This window comes from Pempheris klunzingeri, chromosome 20, assembly GCF_042242105.1.
Source record: "Pempheris klunzingeri isolate RE-2024b chromosome 20, fPemKlu1.hap1, whole genome shotgun sequence".
NCBI classification, from domain to species: domain Eukaryota; kingdom Metazoa; phylum Chordata; class Actinopteri; order Acropomatiformes; family Pempheridae; genus Pempheris; species Pempheris klunzingeri.
The window spans coordinates 5,424,706-5,441,815 of record NC_092031.1 but is presented as its reverse complement, the minus strand read 5'-3'; the positions used below and the strand labels follow the sequence as shown (position 1 = coordinate 5,441,815).

The window sequence follows — 17,110 nt, the reverse complement described above, 5'->3', positions numbered from 1 at the left end:
ACTGTGCCAGCAAGCTACACATAACAGAAATTGTGTGGAGGTGTTCAAAAGCACAGCAGTAACAGGCAATCAATTCTACAACGAGCCTGAAACTGCTACCCTTCACTCATGGACCTGATTTACCATAAGTTACAGAGATCAATGTAAGAAACAACATTCCATCACATATATTTGGTTTTCAGAAATCTATAAAATGTATTTGCATTCTCTCAGTAGTAGTAGTAAATCTCTGGACTTTCTTATATAAACTGTCAATTAGGCCTACACTGATTAAATTTACACACTATAAAAAAAAAAAAAGCACTCAACCTTAATACCATGTTTGCTGCTTAACTCTAATCGCCTGAATCACTGAGCATGTGTCACTGCTGGAATTTTAAAGAATCACTGGTCATTTTAGTCTCGCTGTGCATCTGTTTGGCAAGTTTCTGACACCTAATTTTCTTCACTTTGTCTCAGTTTCTGCTGCCTTCACTCGACTCTGCATCGCATTATCAGAATTCATGATATTCTCTCTCGCTAACTCTCCCTTTCCGTCGCTATCTCCCTCTCTTTCGCTCCCTGACACTGTCTGCTCTTCTTCTCTCTCTCCCTACCAGATCTCATCTGATCATTTCCCTTTTTTCTCAACACATTCATGCCCTCACTTCTCCTTCTGTCCTATTCCGTGTCCTGAGATCAGCGCCGCTCCTATGACAAACTCCCTACTCCTCCTTTCCTCTAGGGAGTGATACAGTTTTCTGTCATCCTATAAAAGCTTTGATTTATTGCATATCACAAATAGGGATTTTAGTTATCTACACATTGCCTTCTCTCTCTGTGTCTGTGCTTCTCCCTCAGTCATTTTCCCTCTTCCTATATCCGCTATCTCTTGGGGGCAAAAAATAGACCAGCAGCAGACAGTTGTGACACCAAGGTGAAGGCTGTGCCAATCCGTAAAGAATTAGTGAGACAAAGCATCGACTAAACACTGAGACACAGCAGGCTGGCGCTTACAAGAAATACGTTTGAAGAGGGGTTTTGCCATAGACAGTTATTCTCTCACCTCTATAACCCTCTTACCGTCTCTGTTTACTGTACTGGGCTCTCTCTTTATTCTGTGTGTGTGTGTGTGTGTTTGTCTCTCCTCAGGCATTGCCCCAAATATCACAGCCGGACCCTCCGACAGCACTGTGATCGACGGCATGTCAGTTATCCTGCACTGTGAGACCTCTGGAGCTCCAAGACCGGCTATCACCTGGCAGAAAGGTCTCTGTTACACAAATGCACACACACAAACACACCTAGGGATTATGTTGCCTGTTATCTATTACACATGGGACCATAGTTTGCCATGGCTTAACAAATAAAGCCCGATTGGATTCCTTTACCAGGATTTACTCCTCGCCAGGCTTTTCATGTTTGGATCCCAATAGCAGATCAGGGAAACACTGTCCTTGTTTTTCCTCATGATCCCCTTCCTCTCCTATTCTGTCCATGAATGTCTAATTTAATCTCTTTCCCTCCATTCTGTCTACATTTTCCTCCATGTATTCATCTCCTTTCTCATCTGTTCCTTCTTGCTCTGTCTCCTCGCACGCTTAGGTGAGCGTGTGCTGGCGAGCGGCTCGGTCCAGCTGCCAAGGTTCACCCTGCTCGAGTCAGGCAGCCTGCTCATCTCCCCCTCGCACATCTCAGATGCCGGGACCTACACTTGCATGGCGAGCAACTCCAGAGGCATCGATGAGGCGTCCGCTGACCTTGTGGTTTGGGGTGAGCGTGCAGGGTTGAATGGACTAGGTCTTTTGAATCATTTTTTAACAACAATAGTTTTATTGAGAGGCTTGTCTGTTTAACAGAGGTTGGGAAACATGGTCGTGTCATGTAATAAAAAAAATAATAATTTCTTACAAAAGACACTCTTTTGTTGGAGTCTGGAGTCATCATCGAGGTATTCTCTGCAAGCAGCCCACATAAACAACATATGAGGCGGCAGCATGTCATTTCAGCTGAAATGAGTTTTCTGAAATATTTGTCTTTTTTTTTTTTTTTTGGATTGTTGTTCGTAGGAAGGACATTTCATTTCATGTTTTCTCTTCCCTTATTTTCGTCACCTCTCTCTCTCTTCATTTTATCTACCCAGCTCGCACCCGGATTACCACCCCCCCACAGGACCAGAGTGTTATCAAAGGAACTAAAGCTACAATGACCTGTGGTGTCACACATGACCCCAGTGTAACTGTCAGGTAAGGGTACATTCTGACATGGAAGTATTAAGTATTATTTATATGATGACTTATATAGTGCTGTGCTAGAATAGATGTTATAAAGCGCTTTACAATAGACAAAAGCAATAGAGATAGAGTACAGACACAATGAAAGAGGGGGGAAAAGGAACAAAGGGAATTCTAAACAAGTAGGTCTTGAGCTGCTTTTTATTATTGTCAACAAATGAAAAGACCAAAACCAACACCATGTAAGCCTGTCTCTCAGTAATTAATGGTTCCATTTTTAAAAAGGCTTAGTCGTTTCCTAAAACAGCTGGGCACTGTATACTCAAGCAAGTGTAAATAGTGCGTTTGTTGGGGAGTATTTTCAGCCGTGTATTAATAGACATTTGGTGTTCTTTAATTAGGGCAGCAGGACAGTGTATATGTGTGACTCACCACCCAGAGTGTGTCTCATTGATGTGTTTTTAATCATTGTTGGACTGTGGCACAGAGGAATACACCATCTCAAGCTTTTCATACACAGGCAATACTTGTTGTAGTAGGATACATTCATTTTGATCTTTTCATCATATTATCTGACATCTAGAAAAATATAGAGAAAAACGAAATAATCAGTTTCAAAATCAGGAAGCCACAACCTTAGGAAGCCAAGGCCTTGACTTTAAGCCGGGAGGAAGGATCAACCAACAAGCTCTGATCAGAAGACCTTTACTAATGTACATGGGTGCCTGACAGTGCAGACAAATCTAAAACTGGAATCAGAATTTGATAGGGAATCAGTGTGTAGACATCAAGATAGGTGTCACATGAAACCTTTCAGAGGATCTGTTCTAAAGCCCTCCAGCTGAATTGGACCACCTGCAAATGATTCAGGGAAGTCTTGCTAACGCAGGTGAAAAGGAGGTACAATAGTCTAGCGGGATAAGTCCATAAATGCTAAATACCATTTGCATAACTGGACGCATATCTATGTATGTGTTATCCTCTACTCCTACAATACCTTTATTATTTACCTCTCTGTGTCTTATTCTATGCTGCTGTTATACTTAAGTTGCCCCACAGGAATAATAAGGGTTTCACCCAATGCAGACAATCGCTAACACATGCACTGAAATCTGATTATATACACAGATCAAACACAGAAAGCTGTGGCGCCGACTTATCATCTACACGTGTAGTTTGTTGAAAAGTGAGCACATACGCATGTTACACATGTTTGTTGACCTCTGATGTGCACGTATTTCATTACAAGAAAGACACTCTAACACACCTCCAGCTTACGACTGCAGTCCAAATCAGGGCAACACACATCCCTCACAGCAGACGAGCTCACAGTAGCGACATCAGTAGTGGTGAATAGACCATCCGGTCCCTTTCTACTCAGAAGAGAAGGCTACATCTGACGCTACGTTTGAGCTGAGCAGTTTTGATGAGTGTTTGATATGCAGGCGTCAGCCGCTATGATATGCATGCAGGGCAGCTCCGATGGTGAGTTTGAAGAGACGGAGAGGGGAAAGATGAAATACCTCACTAATAACATTCTTTTCAGATTGCTGTGTAATAAAAGGCCTCAGTTTATTCATTATTTTACTGTCAAAAAGAGTTAACCCAGGATCTGCAGCTGTCACGCATGTGTACATCCTACTGTAGTTCCCCTTCCAGCAGGTGGTGACTCAGTGATTGAGTAAGGGTTTGGAAATGTGGTAGAAACAATTTTTGAAGGATATGTTCAAGCACTTAATTGGGCACCAAATAAATTGAAATTGAAATTTTTTAATGTGCATTAACATAGTGTGTATGCCGTTGACTCTGAGAGTGTGTAAGCATAATAGATCAGCAGCTATAAACGCTGTTGGCCATACTCCACCATACACTTGGATATCTTCCGATTTCTGTCATCAACATTTAAAACCATTAATAGAAGGTTTATGTCCACCTGTGCTGCCCAGTTTAATCTGGGCACTAGTAGTTTAATCTTTCTGCAACAAAAGTAAATGCAATGGCAAAGTACTCTCTGTGAACGAGTAGGTATGAAGATGCAGCAGATGATGAGGATCCTGATGACGACGATGAGGATGATGACATCGATGGTAATACTGTTCTTCCAGTTGACTGATGATTATGTCTTCCAGGCATGTCTGGGAAAAAGAGGGTTCGGCGATCAACGTCCAGTCCATCCCCCGCATGCGGCTGGATGCGGATGGCACCCTCCACATCTCTCAAACCTGGTCAGGTGACATCGGCACGTACACGTGCAGAGTCACCTCCGTTGGCGGCAACGACTCTCGTAGCGCACACCTCCGTGTCAGGTAACCGGCCTCACCTTTTCTTTCTACTTTCTTTATTCCTTCCCTTTTCTCTCACTGTCTTGTTCCCCCGATATTTTCCAGCGAACAGAAATAGGATGTACACACACACACACACACACACACACACACACACACACACGTGCGCGCACACACATACGCACGCACTCAGACAGACCGAGCCAGAGACAGGCGCACTTACCACCATCAACCTTTCACTGCCATTCTGCCTGTTCTTACTCACACCTCTGACTCATTTCCACTTAAATGACACCTGCTCTTCCTCACCTCCCCTGTCCTCATTCTCACCCAGCCCCAGGGGACCCACCTACCTCCATTCCCTATCTGTGAAACTACTCACACAGATGCACACTCATACTCACACCCACAAACACTTCTATGTTGTTTTTGTCATCTAAAATCAGCCCTTTCTCCCAAAAATCACCTGCTATTCTTGTACTTCACCACACAGCGTCCTGCAATAAGTGTAAATTTGATATGAATGAGAAACATCTAATTTTCTGTTTACCAAAGTGACGGATTGACAGATTTTTTTTATCGGCCGACTTGTTTGACTGAGTTACTGTCTGTATCTGTTCATCGCAATAAGGTTTATCTGCCAGTCGATCTGCGCTTATCTGAATTTATGGCTGAGTGAAGTAATGATCCCCAGCTTTGACCTCAGTTATTCGTGCCTTTGTCTGTACGTTTTCCCTCCTATCTGTCTTCGTATACCTTTCAATCCATTTCCTCCCTTTCTGGTGATATCCATCTCGTTTTGTTTGCCTGTGTGTCCATCTTGACAAGGAACCATCTCGGCTGTCTTGTTTTTCCACATTTCATCACCTGTCTCACTGATCTCTCTGCTATAAAACATTCAGCTTTACCTCAGATTTGTACGAGAGGCGTTCAGAGAAGACCAAAGTGCTCGGTAACACTCTGTCCCAGCGGAGGATTTTCTCTGATAGGAGAGATTCTTTTATTTATCGAAGTTGTCCCGATGTTCCCTGCAGGCAGTTGCCCCATGCCCCAGAGAACCCTACAGCCGTGCTGAGCACGTCTGAAAAAAGAGCCATCGACCTGGCCTGGGCCAAGCCTTTTGATGGCAACAGTCCCCTCATACGCTACATCCTGGAGGTTTCTGAGAACAGTAAGTCACATCTTAATTGTCGTTTCTAGTCATACATCCAACTGTAGCATCCTTCCCTACCGCCTGTGCTTTGTATCCTGTTCACAACATCTATACATAATTTATAGTGATTTGTGTTTGGAGGAGAGGGGGCTCAGCTCTTGCGATTAACATTCCAGCACGAAGTGAAAAAGACTTTAAATGTTGCCTGTTTAGATTTTTTTTTCATGCCCATGCAGCTAGGCTTCTGTGATGTCAGTGTTTTCCCCCAAGAGCTTAAGTGCAAAGCAACGAACTTGAAAAAGAATTTAAAAGCATGATCAATAAGACTAATTAAGAATGTCCATCATTGCTTTTCATCTGTAGTTGGACGTGTAAGCCTCGCTGCAGTGTATTACTTTGCAGCTCTTCATGTAACAAGCATGTTCAACTCAAGTTGGTACACTGTAGATCTGTGTTGGGCTTGTAATCTACATCATGTTGTGCTCTTGCTGTTTTGTTTTTCTCTTCCTTCTTCTTTCTCTGCGTGACTTGTTTTATTTGACAACTTTGAATTCTAAATTGTGACCTGCCATGACAAAATAATTGAAAATTATTGAAAATCCCTTCTAAATATTAATGACATTTCCGATGGTGTTTGACTCGTTCCTTACAAATATGTGAAATGTAGCAATGAATAAGATGCGTGTACGTGTGGAACAAGGTGTGAAACTTCTTTGTTCCAGATGCTCCTTGGGCCATCCTGCTGGCCAATATTGAGCCAGAGTCCACAGCAGTGATGGTCAACGGCTTGATCCCGGCGCGCTCCTATCAGTTCCGCCTCTGTGCCGTTAATGATGTGGGGAAGGGGCAGTTCAGCAAGGAGACAGACCGGTGAGCTAAAGCTAGATCCTATGTCTGCTGCTACCGCTCCAAATCAGAACTATAGCAGTTTTACTTCCATTTTATGCAGTTTACACAAAGTAATAGTCTCCTTTATGGTAGTGTGGTTTATTAGCACAGCATTCAATCGGCAATAGCAATTAGAAATATCAAAAAAAACAAGAAGCACCTGCAGCTTTGTGGTTGTCAGTAAATAGTTCATTTTGCTCATGAACTACGTTTCTTAGACAACCAGTTTGACTGATCCCTTCAGTCAAGAGTCTGTGAAGAGAGGGATATACGTGTAAGCCTACCAGACCGGATACACACACACACAAACATGCACAATCATATGTAAACACACATTCACACACACGCTGTCACATTCTGAAAGGCACAGGAGGGATTTAGGTTTGAGGCGACATTAGCTTTGGCCTCTCTGTAGCCTCACACAACTTCAAGCACTCATTCCTCCCCCTATCCCCCAACCCAACCCCCTCCCTCCACCAGTCTGTCACGCTGCCTCACGCTGCCAGCTCCCTAGCCAGAGGAGCGCCACGGGGGGGCTCCGTCTGTGTGTTGTAGGGGGGCTGGCACTGAACACTCTGTGACGCCATTTGGTGCTAAGTCACCACTACTGATTTCACTTCCATCTCTCATACACATCTTCTCCCCAGGTAGCCTTGGTGTTTTGTCAGGGTAAATTTAAAGCAGTTAGGTGGCTGAAAAGCCCAGGCATCCTATGACTGCCTCAGATGTGGTATTAAGGGTACATACTGTGCACGTTTTGGAGAGCAAAAAGCACACAAGGAATGGTCTGGGTTTTTAACAAAGGCAAGAAGCAGTTTCGAAACAGATGAGAGATAGAAAAGAAGGGTTTGCAGTGACTAAGTGCTTCAGTTGAAATGAAAGGTATTTAGCTTTAAACTGATTTGCTTAATTTGACCTGTTGCATTATTAAAAAGCTCTGTGTTTAGCTTGAAATAAACTAGCTGTGTTAATGATGATTCAGAAAGAAAATGTCTTTATTTCTCATTACCCTCTCTTATCATATCTCTGTTTGTGTATGTGTATTCTGCAGTGTCTCTCTCCCAGAGGAGCCCCCCAGTGCTGCTCCTCAAAATGTCATTGCTAGCGGCCGGACCAACCAGTCCATTATGATCCAGTGGCAGCCTCCTCCAGAAAGCCACCAGAATGGCATCCTCAGGGGCTACACGGTCCGGTAAGATCCCTGTTCATCCACCCTTCCACTCTCACCTGTCCATTTCTTACTTTTTATTGCAAGGGTTGGAAGTCGCAAGCAAACATTCAGCTCAGCTTGAGGTCCAAAAACAGCTTTTTAAAATACAGATTTGGAAAGAAGATACAGTTGGAAAAAGCTGTGATCATCTGTTTATCATGGCTGTGTTATTTGTAGTTTATTGATTCGGTTTTAATTTGTGAAACTGGGAACTTAGGTTTTGCTCTCTCTTTATCAACATACCTAAAAACATTCTGAAATAAAATCCTACTCTTCTTACACCATTACATGTTAAAATCCCCACCAGAATGTTCTCAATCCATTTAGTAGTATTTTTAACTTAATTTCCAGTCCATTATCTTACTAGGATAAGCAGCTGCAATTAAGTCACACACAGCATCTTTCACTTAAGAGCATCTATAGTGTCAGTTAAAACCACTGCACTTAAAAAAATATTTTAGTCTGAGAGAAAACTACATTATAATGACTGGTTTGACTTAAAAAAAACTTTAGCAACTCTAATAGGCAGAGTCAGCAATATGCCAAACTGACTGTAAATACTGTAAACATGTAATTAGTTTGGTTTTCTGTCAGGCTTTTTATTCATTACATCCAAACGAAACAGCAGGTGTTTTCCAGACAACAGTCAGTGGTTTAGTGGCTTTTAATTGCATGTTTGCTGGTGCTTTGTCTCCCCCTAGCAGGGACTCTAGTGTACTGCAAGTCTTGGCTCAAGCAACAAAGAACTGTAATTTCTTCTCTTGGTCAGTGAACCATCTAAAATGTCAAACACGGGATGCAAACGATTCAGCAAACTCAGGCTTTGTTTTCATTTTAGTTTTGTTAAGCCCAGTCTACAAAGCTCATGTATGTGTGTCTTAGGTACCGTCTGACTGGGCTGCCTGTAGACTACCAGATCAAGAACATATCCAGCCCAGATGTGACCAACCTCCTACTGGAGGACCTCATCATCTGGACTAACTATGAGATTGAGGTGGCTGCCTACAATGGGGCGGGTTTGGGCACTTTCAGCCATAAAGTAACTGAGTGGACTCTTCAGGGAGGTGAGGACTCATTGCATCACTGTCACTGATCCAAGACCAAAGCTGACATGCTGACTGTTTTCTTTCTTAATTATTGAATGTGTCATTTCCAGTGAGTCTGCATTTACGTGTGTTGATTTTAAGCACGCTTCTCTTTTAAGCTTCATGATTATCCATGTTTAATAAGGCTGGGATGCAGCATCTTGCAAGTGCAAAAAATTCTTCTAGTAAGCAATGAGTTTATTTTTATCTTTGACTGAAACGTCTACTAAAAGCCAATGCTGACTGATGTTCAACCGCATTAGCATTAACTCCTCTTGGTATGGACCACACAATGGCGTGACATCCCCCTGAAATCCATAAGCAGCTTGCACAGTCACAAACAAACCCACAGAGAGCCGTGCTATCAGGTGTAAGTGTCATCAGAAAGAGAGTGATGGCAGTCTCTGCCCTGACCTGTGCAGCAGCGATCAATACTGACATCAAAGTACATGCAGGCAGACTTCCAGCAGGCAACTGAAAGGTGCTGTCACACCTTTGTTTTTTGTCTTTCCACTCCTCATTTTTTCTCACTCTTCCTTTTCTTCCCCTCTGCCTCCTCTTCCATCTTCCTGTCCCAGTGCCTACCATCTCTCCAGGCAATGCGCAGGCCGAGCCGGTCAACTCGACAACTATCCGTTTTACGTGGACAGCCCCGAACCCTCAGTTCATCAACGGCATCAACCAGGGCTACAAGGTCAGTAGTGCTGCGGCGCAGTCACCACCAGCCATCACGCACATTGACAGAACTGTCAGTGCCGAACTTGTAGTATCACATATCCTGTGTAGCAAGAGCCAAGGGGGAAAAGATTTAGGTGCCATCATGAACGATGAACTTTGTTCACACACTTATTAGTCGGAGGTCATTCTATTTATCTTCTGACAGTATTTTTAATGTTTTATTGTGAAGCTGTGTGCACGTAGTGATGAATGTCTTCATTACTTTGTCATGCGCTCTTGAATATAGTCCATCTTTATGTCTCTTGTCTGTACTTCACTGAAACAAATGTGGCACACAGGGAATCATAAAGACACCCATAGGGTAGTTCTATCTTCCGTTGATGCTGTTGAGACTTAATTATGTCATTGGGGGTTTTGTCTTGCCTTTTTGTCTCTCTGTTCAATAGCACTTCACGGGTCTTACTCAGCTGGGTGGAGGGGTCACTGTACAAACCCAATCTGAATTTTAAATACCAGATCTTTCTCCAGGGAGAGACATAAGAGGCAGTGAGAAAAAGGGAGTCTGAGAGTGTGATAGGCGATAGAAAGTGTGGCAAAGGAAGAATGTTTGAGAGATGGGAAAAGGCAGATGGAGAGAGAAAAAAGAGAAAGAGCGGCAGGCAGTCAAACATCTATTCCCTCTGACATCCTCTTGCCAACTCTTTACTTCCCTGGAAGCTCTCTCACTCTGGAAATTGGAAACAAACCCAATAGACCTGCCATTGGGACTCATTACCTAAGCACCTAATTGGTGAATCCACGTCTCATTTGTAGATACTATATGGTCTGCAGTCAACTTGCATGATGGGATGCTATCATGCCTCTCTTGAGTCTCTCTTCCTTTCCCAATCTGTCTTAGTGGAGCTATTCTGCCTTTCCCTCCCAGTCAAAACCTCTTCAGGGCATCTTTCTAAATATATTTGGCTATAATGCCAAATAACTCCTCAGAGTGGCTCAGGACTACTGGAGACAGACACTACTGTCAGTTTAGCCCAAACAAATATGTGAGAATTATTACAGAAAAATGGCTAGCTGCTTTATTTTCCTCTGTGTGGGTAACTTTCTTTACACTCCCTTTTTTCTTTTTTTGTTTTAGTTGCTGGCCTGGGAGCCGGCGAAAGATGAAGAAGTTACTATGGTAACAGTGCGACCGAACTTTCAGGACAGCGTCCATGTGGGATATGTGACAGGTCTGAAGAAGTTCACAGAGTATTACACCTCTGTGCTGTGTTTCACTACACCCGGAGACGGCCCCCGCAGTCCGCCCAAAGCGTTAAGGACGCATGAGGACAGTAAGTGACTTTTCTTCCACAGTTTTCTCTCTCCTGTGGTGGCGAGGGGACACAAGCATCTCACAGTAACACATCCTCCGGGCAAGATCTATTATTCATGCAGAACGGAGTTTTAGAGAAGTGCTAATGACTGAGTATATTCTGCATCCAGCCAGGATCATCATAATTGGGACTTAGTTCCTTAGAGATTATTGGTTAAGCTTTAAAAACTCTTAATTTTCCTCGGCTTGTCATCAGACAGTTTTGTCAGCAATTACCTTGTTTTTGCAGATTTTTTTTCCTGCTGTAAACACATTTAAAATGCAAATGCTGTCACCAGTCTGTGGCTGTGTCCAGTATGAGCATCTCATTTGCCCAGTGGCCCCGCTCATTATTCGTATTTGTCCCCGTCCAGCCCCGGGTGCTGTGGGTCACCTGAGTTTCACTGAGATCCTGGACACCTCACTCAAAGTCAGCTGGAGTGAGCCCAGCGAGAAGAATGGAGTTCTGACAGGTACATTCAATTCACTCCAAAAATATGCTTCTAGTAAGGCAGGAAATGGCAGTTTGTCCAAGGTGGTATTTGTCAGCGCTCTACTAGACGAGACCATTCAAAGGAGACAGCTCTAAAATGGAACTGAGGCTGGATTATTAAGCCCAGCACATGTAGCTCTAAAGGTGGGTACACTCTGGACAGCTACTTCAGTGTTTGCAGTTTATTTTATTTGTGTCACTGACATGCTTCTGCCAAGGCCACATGAGCTTGTAAGGCAGAAAATATACCGCCGCAACGGTGTGACAACACTTGTCAGAAAATAATATACGTTCATACATAGAACATTACATTGCAAACAAAGAGCAGTGTCTCCTCTCCCAAGCTCTATAACTAAAGTCTGTCACAAAAAAGGCTTCCTTCCTGAAACACAACTCGAGGCTTTTATAATAGAAGTAAGCTCACTAAAAAATATAGCACTTAAATCATCACACTGTATAAAGAGCAGTAAAACATAAAATGGATTTTTTTTTTTACTGTCATCCAAATTACATAAAAAAAACAAAGCTCTTGCTCCACAGGAAGACCATTAAATCTACCTGTTTTAATGGCTAATGCTAGTGTACCTATGTATTTATTTATTTATAAGACAACATGTTTGCAATTTAGGTTTGTCTCATACAGTAAATCAGTTGTGTCACAACCTACCAGCTCCAACCTGTCGTGTAAAATAAAAGCAAATTGATCTTTAAAGTAAAATTTTTGTTCTCGCTTGTCCAGGGGTGAACATGCAACATTTCCTGATTAAATATCTTTTTACTCAGCCACTGTTGCGTCTATTCCAGTTTATTTAATGCTCTTACGCTTAATTCTGTGCAAACTTTGCGTAAAGAACAAATGCCCACCAGTGACATTAATATTCAAGTGTTTACAAAGCTTGAGATTCAGCAGCACATTGTAAAGTGTTTTTCCAAAAATATTTTAATGTGCTGCGCAGTCCCAGGAGACAAACACTGACATGCCATGTGAAATTATTGATTTGGCAAGAAATGCTGCCTAATGCCTTATGCAATCACATGAAAAGAGCTGCTGGCCAAGGAGCAAATTGCATTAAATTTGAGAGGGTAAGCGTGCGTGTGTGTGTGTGTAGATGGGACTAGGTGGAGGATGTGTGTGCGTGCAGGGAGGTATAATCACAGGCTGATTTAATTTGCTATATTCAATTTTTGATGAAGTTAATTTAATATTTCTGTTAGCTTGCCCCGTAGCATGCGAGCTGAGTGTTGCTATTGTAGTAAAACTGCTGTCGACTTTTCCATGAGAGGATTCTCTGTGAAACCACCTCTGCTGCTCTTCAGGTTACAGGATTTCGTGGGAGGAGTACAACCGAACAAACACCAGAGTTACCCACTACCTGCCAAATGTCACCTTAGAGTACAGGGTCACTGGGCTCACTGCTCTCACCACCTACACCATTGAAGTGGCAGGAATGACCTCCAAAGGTCAGGGCCAGCTGTCCTCCTCCACCATCTCCTCCGGGGTCCCACCAGGTCAGTAACCAAATAATCGGTATAGATACTGAAGTGAATTACGAGAACTTTATTTGTCACCTACACATGCAGGATTTGCTGTGAAATCAAAATAGCAATGCCCATAGAACTGTGGAAAAACAATAGAATAAATAACAGCAAAAAGTAGTTATTTGCCCAGATTATGAGATATCCAGCTCTGAGGTATCTGCCTCCACCTCAGGCCCTCAGAGGTGAAAGGAGTTTCATTTGTGAGCTCACAGTACCAAAGAAAATCAAAATCAAAACGACAGAGACCAAGATAGCCTGCCTTTTAGTTCCTAGTCCTCCAAAAACACTGGATCCTACGTTTCCCAGAATGCAACGCAGCTGCGTTTTTCATTAGATCCTTGATCCTAAACGCCCTATTTCCAATTCCTCATCTCTAGTTTATAACGCAGACTTTAAGTGCAAGACAATTTTTCAATAGCTGCGAACCTTTACTGAACCTTCCCTTCCTGCATATTTACTGTTTCACATTAAACCGGGTGAACACGCTCCACGTTGTCTGGCGCCAGACACAATGAAATCAGACCCCAGTCACCTCAGCTGGGACAGAAGCAGGAAAAAAGCCCCAATACACATCTGCCACACATCCGCAAAATAAAAGCTCCCATGAGAGCATTAAGGACAATTACAGTGTTTAATGATTTCATATGCACAGAATTGTGTGACAGAAACACAATGCTCACATCAATTACTACAGCAGCATTCACAGCCTGTGCATCTGTGAAATCTGTAAAATGACAGGCAGTTATATTGAGAGCAGGCTTCGGAGCAGCAGTTATAGTCCCCACAATGGTGATTACTCCTATATGTGTAAAGAAAACACCTATGTGCCTGCAACTGCACCGGAACAATCCAGCTAATTAATAATCAGTCATCCAAATTATTTAGAGGTGGTAATTTTACTATGGCACATATAATCTGCATTTCATTAGGGTCGCATATACTGACATTTAGGAAAAAATTGCTTAGTGTGCTCATGGAAGTGATTATATCTTTTTAATATTAGACCACTGTCCACACTCCTGTATGACACAGTTTAATGTTAATATTTTCAACTAGGATTTATGTAAGCTATATTATGGTAGGTTTAATGTTTATATCGAGGGAAGCGTGAAGGGGCAAAAGCGATGAAGAATGAGTTATTTTATGCATGAGCACATTCTCATACATACCTACCTAGACGCACAGAAACACAAACACATCTGTACGCACAAGTGGTGATATTCATATACACAGAAACACCCTCCTGCTGCTCTTTGAATTCACCATTTTCAGATGCATTTCCCCTCCAGGATTTCCAGGGAATAATCCATTCTTATTGTTTACTCAGCTCAAGTGTAAACAGTAGGATATCAGATTGAATCGTATCTCCAGATAACTGCAATTTAATTGACATTCATGGCATTGTCTCCGTCTGTGTACTGTGTGTAGGCGTCTTTTTCAAATCTAATTACTTTTGCTGTCTATGCTGAAGTTTGGGTGAACAAGGGAGAGAAATCAGTGAGGTCGCTGTGAAGTTCACGTGTGCAGTATCTGTACGGCCACAAGAGGGAGCTGTGGTAGATAGATTTCCCCGAGCGAAGCCTACAAACAAAAACCACCCTGTGTGAGAAGCAGCCGGACAGAATACACTGATAGTGGTGTCAGTTATTTGTTCCCTCAGTCATTTCTTTGTGCCTCTCTGTTTGTCTAACTTTCCCTTTCTTTATAGAGCTTCCTGGCCCCCCCACCAACATGGCAATATCCAACATCGGCCCCCGCTCTGTCACACTGCAGTTCAAACCTGGCTATGATGGCAAAACTTCCATTTCCCGTTGGCAGGTGGAGGCTCAGGTGAGCCAGATTTAATCCAGAGCTGAAGCTCTTCTTAATCACACGTTAATGCCTCTGGATTGTTTCAAGATTCAGACACAAATATGACTTCACGATCGAACACAGATCTCATTGCTTGCACTGTTAGTCATTGCAGTGTCTACTTTATTTGTCATGCTGTCTCCCGTCTTGGTCCCAGGTGGGTAATGTAGGAGAAAACGAGGACTGGGTGATGGTCCACCAGGTTTCCAACGAACCCGAGGCTCGCTCCTTAGAGGTGCCGGGTCTCAACCCATACACCTTCTACAGGTGGGCTACTGGGAGCTGTGTCTGCTTCACCATGTTTGCTTCTGTTTATCTGTCATGGGCATCTGAATTTAAACGATTTCTGGTCAACAAAACTTGTATATATGGGGGAATTGAGTTGTTGCAAAGTTAATATACATATGGCTCAGTACACATTAACTATAGCAGAACATAATCTGCTCTCTCTATATTGTTTGCTTGTATACACAGGGCATGAACACACAGCATATTGCATTGCTGTACAGACAGAATGGTCTTTTTAGGGCTGAGCATGCTCACGATTTTCCCAGTGCAATCTAATGCCAGATACCATGGAAATTAAGCATGTGCAGATTGTGACAAACAACAGATAAGGTGTATGTGCGCTTCAATATCTCAGCTAATTTCAGCATATCCCAGGAGCCTTATCTTATTCTCTGTTCCTTTGATTTGGATACAAGCTTGTTATGGATAGTGTGCTTTTTAAAATTATTTTTACAGCACGCACATGATCTCTATCTTGGTGCAGTCTACTTGTTTTCCATAATCACATTCAATCTAACGGATGAACATTTCACTGAGCCAATCCCTGAAGACCTACAGCAGCTACATCTCTCAGCATTCCAACATCAGTGCTGCCACTTTACATTTGAATAAAGTTAGAGCTCGTGTTAGATCAAAACTTACTTACTTTTTTGCATATTCAGGCTGTAACACACATAGTTGTTCATACTGTATTCATATTCAGTGCTCTGATCTCAGTTCAAGTGCAATCAGCCTCATAAGAGGATGCCAGTACTACAATGCTGGGAGTTCATTTTGAGTTACCACATCCTGAGCTGTGATTTCAGTCCAAATGAAACCTTCTCTTTGCAGAAGTTGCATTACTATTTTTAACTCCAAACACCAGGCTCCGTATGCGTCAGGTGAACATAGTGGGCACCAGTCCTCCCAGCCAGCCCTCCAGGAAGATCCAGACCCTGCCGGCGGCTCCTGACATGGCCCCCGCCAACGTCACCCTGCGCACCGCTAGCGAGACCAGCCTGTGGTTACGATGGATGGTAAGGACAAGTCTGCTTCCCATGTGCACACCGTCTGTGGATGGCCCATTACATTTCTAAATCACGATGTTACACAATTTCCTCAATCTAAGGAGTGTGGCTTGTTTTGACCCACTTTTCTCTCCATCCCCTCTCTCAATGTTCATGCCCAGCCCCTGCCTGAGTGGGAATACAATGGGAACGCAGAGCAGGTGGGCTACAGGGTTCAGTACTCCCGTGCAGGCTCACAAGGCCGGGCGCTGATCCACGTCATTGCTGACCGTCTGGAAAGAGAGTTTACCATCGAGGACCTGGAGGAGTGGACGGAGTACGAGGTCAGAGTCCAGGCGATCAACGGTATCGGGATGGGGCCCTGGAGCCAGCCAGTCAGAGGCAGGACAAGGGAGTCTGGTGAGTTTAGCTCCCCATCTGTCATCCTCCGCGAAAAACATTTTCTGATGTATGAAGATCAGATGATCTATGGTCCGACAGAAACAACAAACTGACCGGCACCCTAAGGATTACGAAAACATATCATTTTTTGCTTAATTACTCAAAAGCACACTTGTTTTTTGCTGCCAAGTGTCGAGATCCTGGCGAGAAACAACACGGATTTATTACAACCAAGGTGTTTGTTTTACCCATTTAAGCAAAGACACTTCTTTTCCCTCCTCGCCTCTGCTCTCATATCGCTCACCAGACGTTGGGTAGTAAGCAATGGAAGGAGTGAAGGAAGGAGTCAGAGGAAATTGAGAACACATGGACTCGAATGTGGAATTCCTCATGCTCTTTTTTTCCACTCAGCCCAGCAAATTCTTAGGAATCAACGCATTATGTCTAGGGATGAATGCCAAGGAAGAGAAAAGGCCTATTCTTGAGTAATTTTTTCAGCAAGTCTGGAGGGTATACTCGGATATCAGAGGCTATGTGCAAACACAAATTCGCATGCTATAACCATAGCAGATCACTCCAGCAGCAAATACCTACACCCACACAGTAAATACACACAAACAGGGAGCAATACAAATTACATTTTGAGAATATATGGCAAACAATGGACTATTCAGACATAATGTTTCCGCCT

The 17,110-nt window shown here is 43.1% G+C and overlaps 1 protein-coding gene across 1 annotated transcript in view; it reads left to right on the top strand.

The window, feature by feature from the left end:
* Positions 1-17,110, top strand: part of sdk2b (sidekick cell adhesion molecule 2b) — a 234,512-nt gene that overhangs the window by 193,264 nt on the left and 24,138 nt on the right. Inside the window, exons 10-25 of the mRNA XM_070851575.1 lie at positions 1,132-1,248; positions 1,585-1,752; positions 2,123-2,225; positions 4,343-4,519; positions 5,530-5,666; positions 6,371-6,518; positions 7,588-7,728; positions 8,629-8,810; positions 9,410-9,525; positions 10,645-10,840; positions 11,235-11,333; positions 12,671-12,862; positions 14,601-14,722; positions 14,901-15,010; positions 15,897-16,047; positions 16,200-16,437. Of these exons, the coding sequence (XP_070707676.1) occupies positions 1,132-1,248; positions 1,585-1,752; positions 2,123-2,225; positions 4,343-4,519; positions 5,530-5,666; positions 6,371-6,518; positions 7,588-7,728; positions 8,629-8,810; positions 9,410-9,525; positions 10,645-10,840; positions 11,235-11,333; positions 12,671-12,862; positions 14,601-14,722; positions 14,901-15,010; positions 15,897-16,047; positions 16,200-16,437 (2,397 nt within the window). The remainder of the gene's footprint in view (positions 1-1,131; positions 1,249-1,584; positions 1,753-2,122; positions 2,226-4,342; positions 4,520-5,529; positions 5,667-6,370; positions 6,519-7,587; positions 7,729-8,628; positions 8,811-9,409; positions 9,526-10,644; positions 10,841-11,234; positions 11,334-12,670; positions 12,863-14,600; positions 14,723-14,900; positions 15,011-15,896; positions 16,048-16,199; positions 16,438-17,110) is intronic.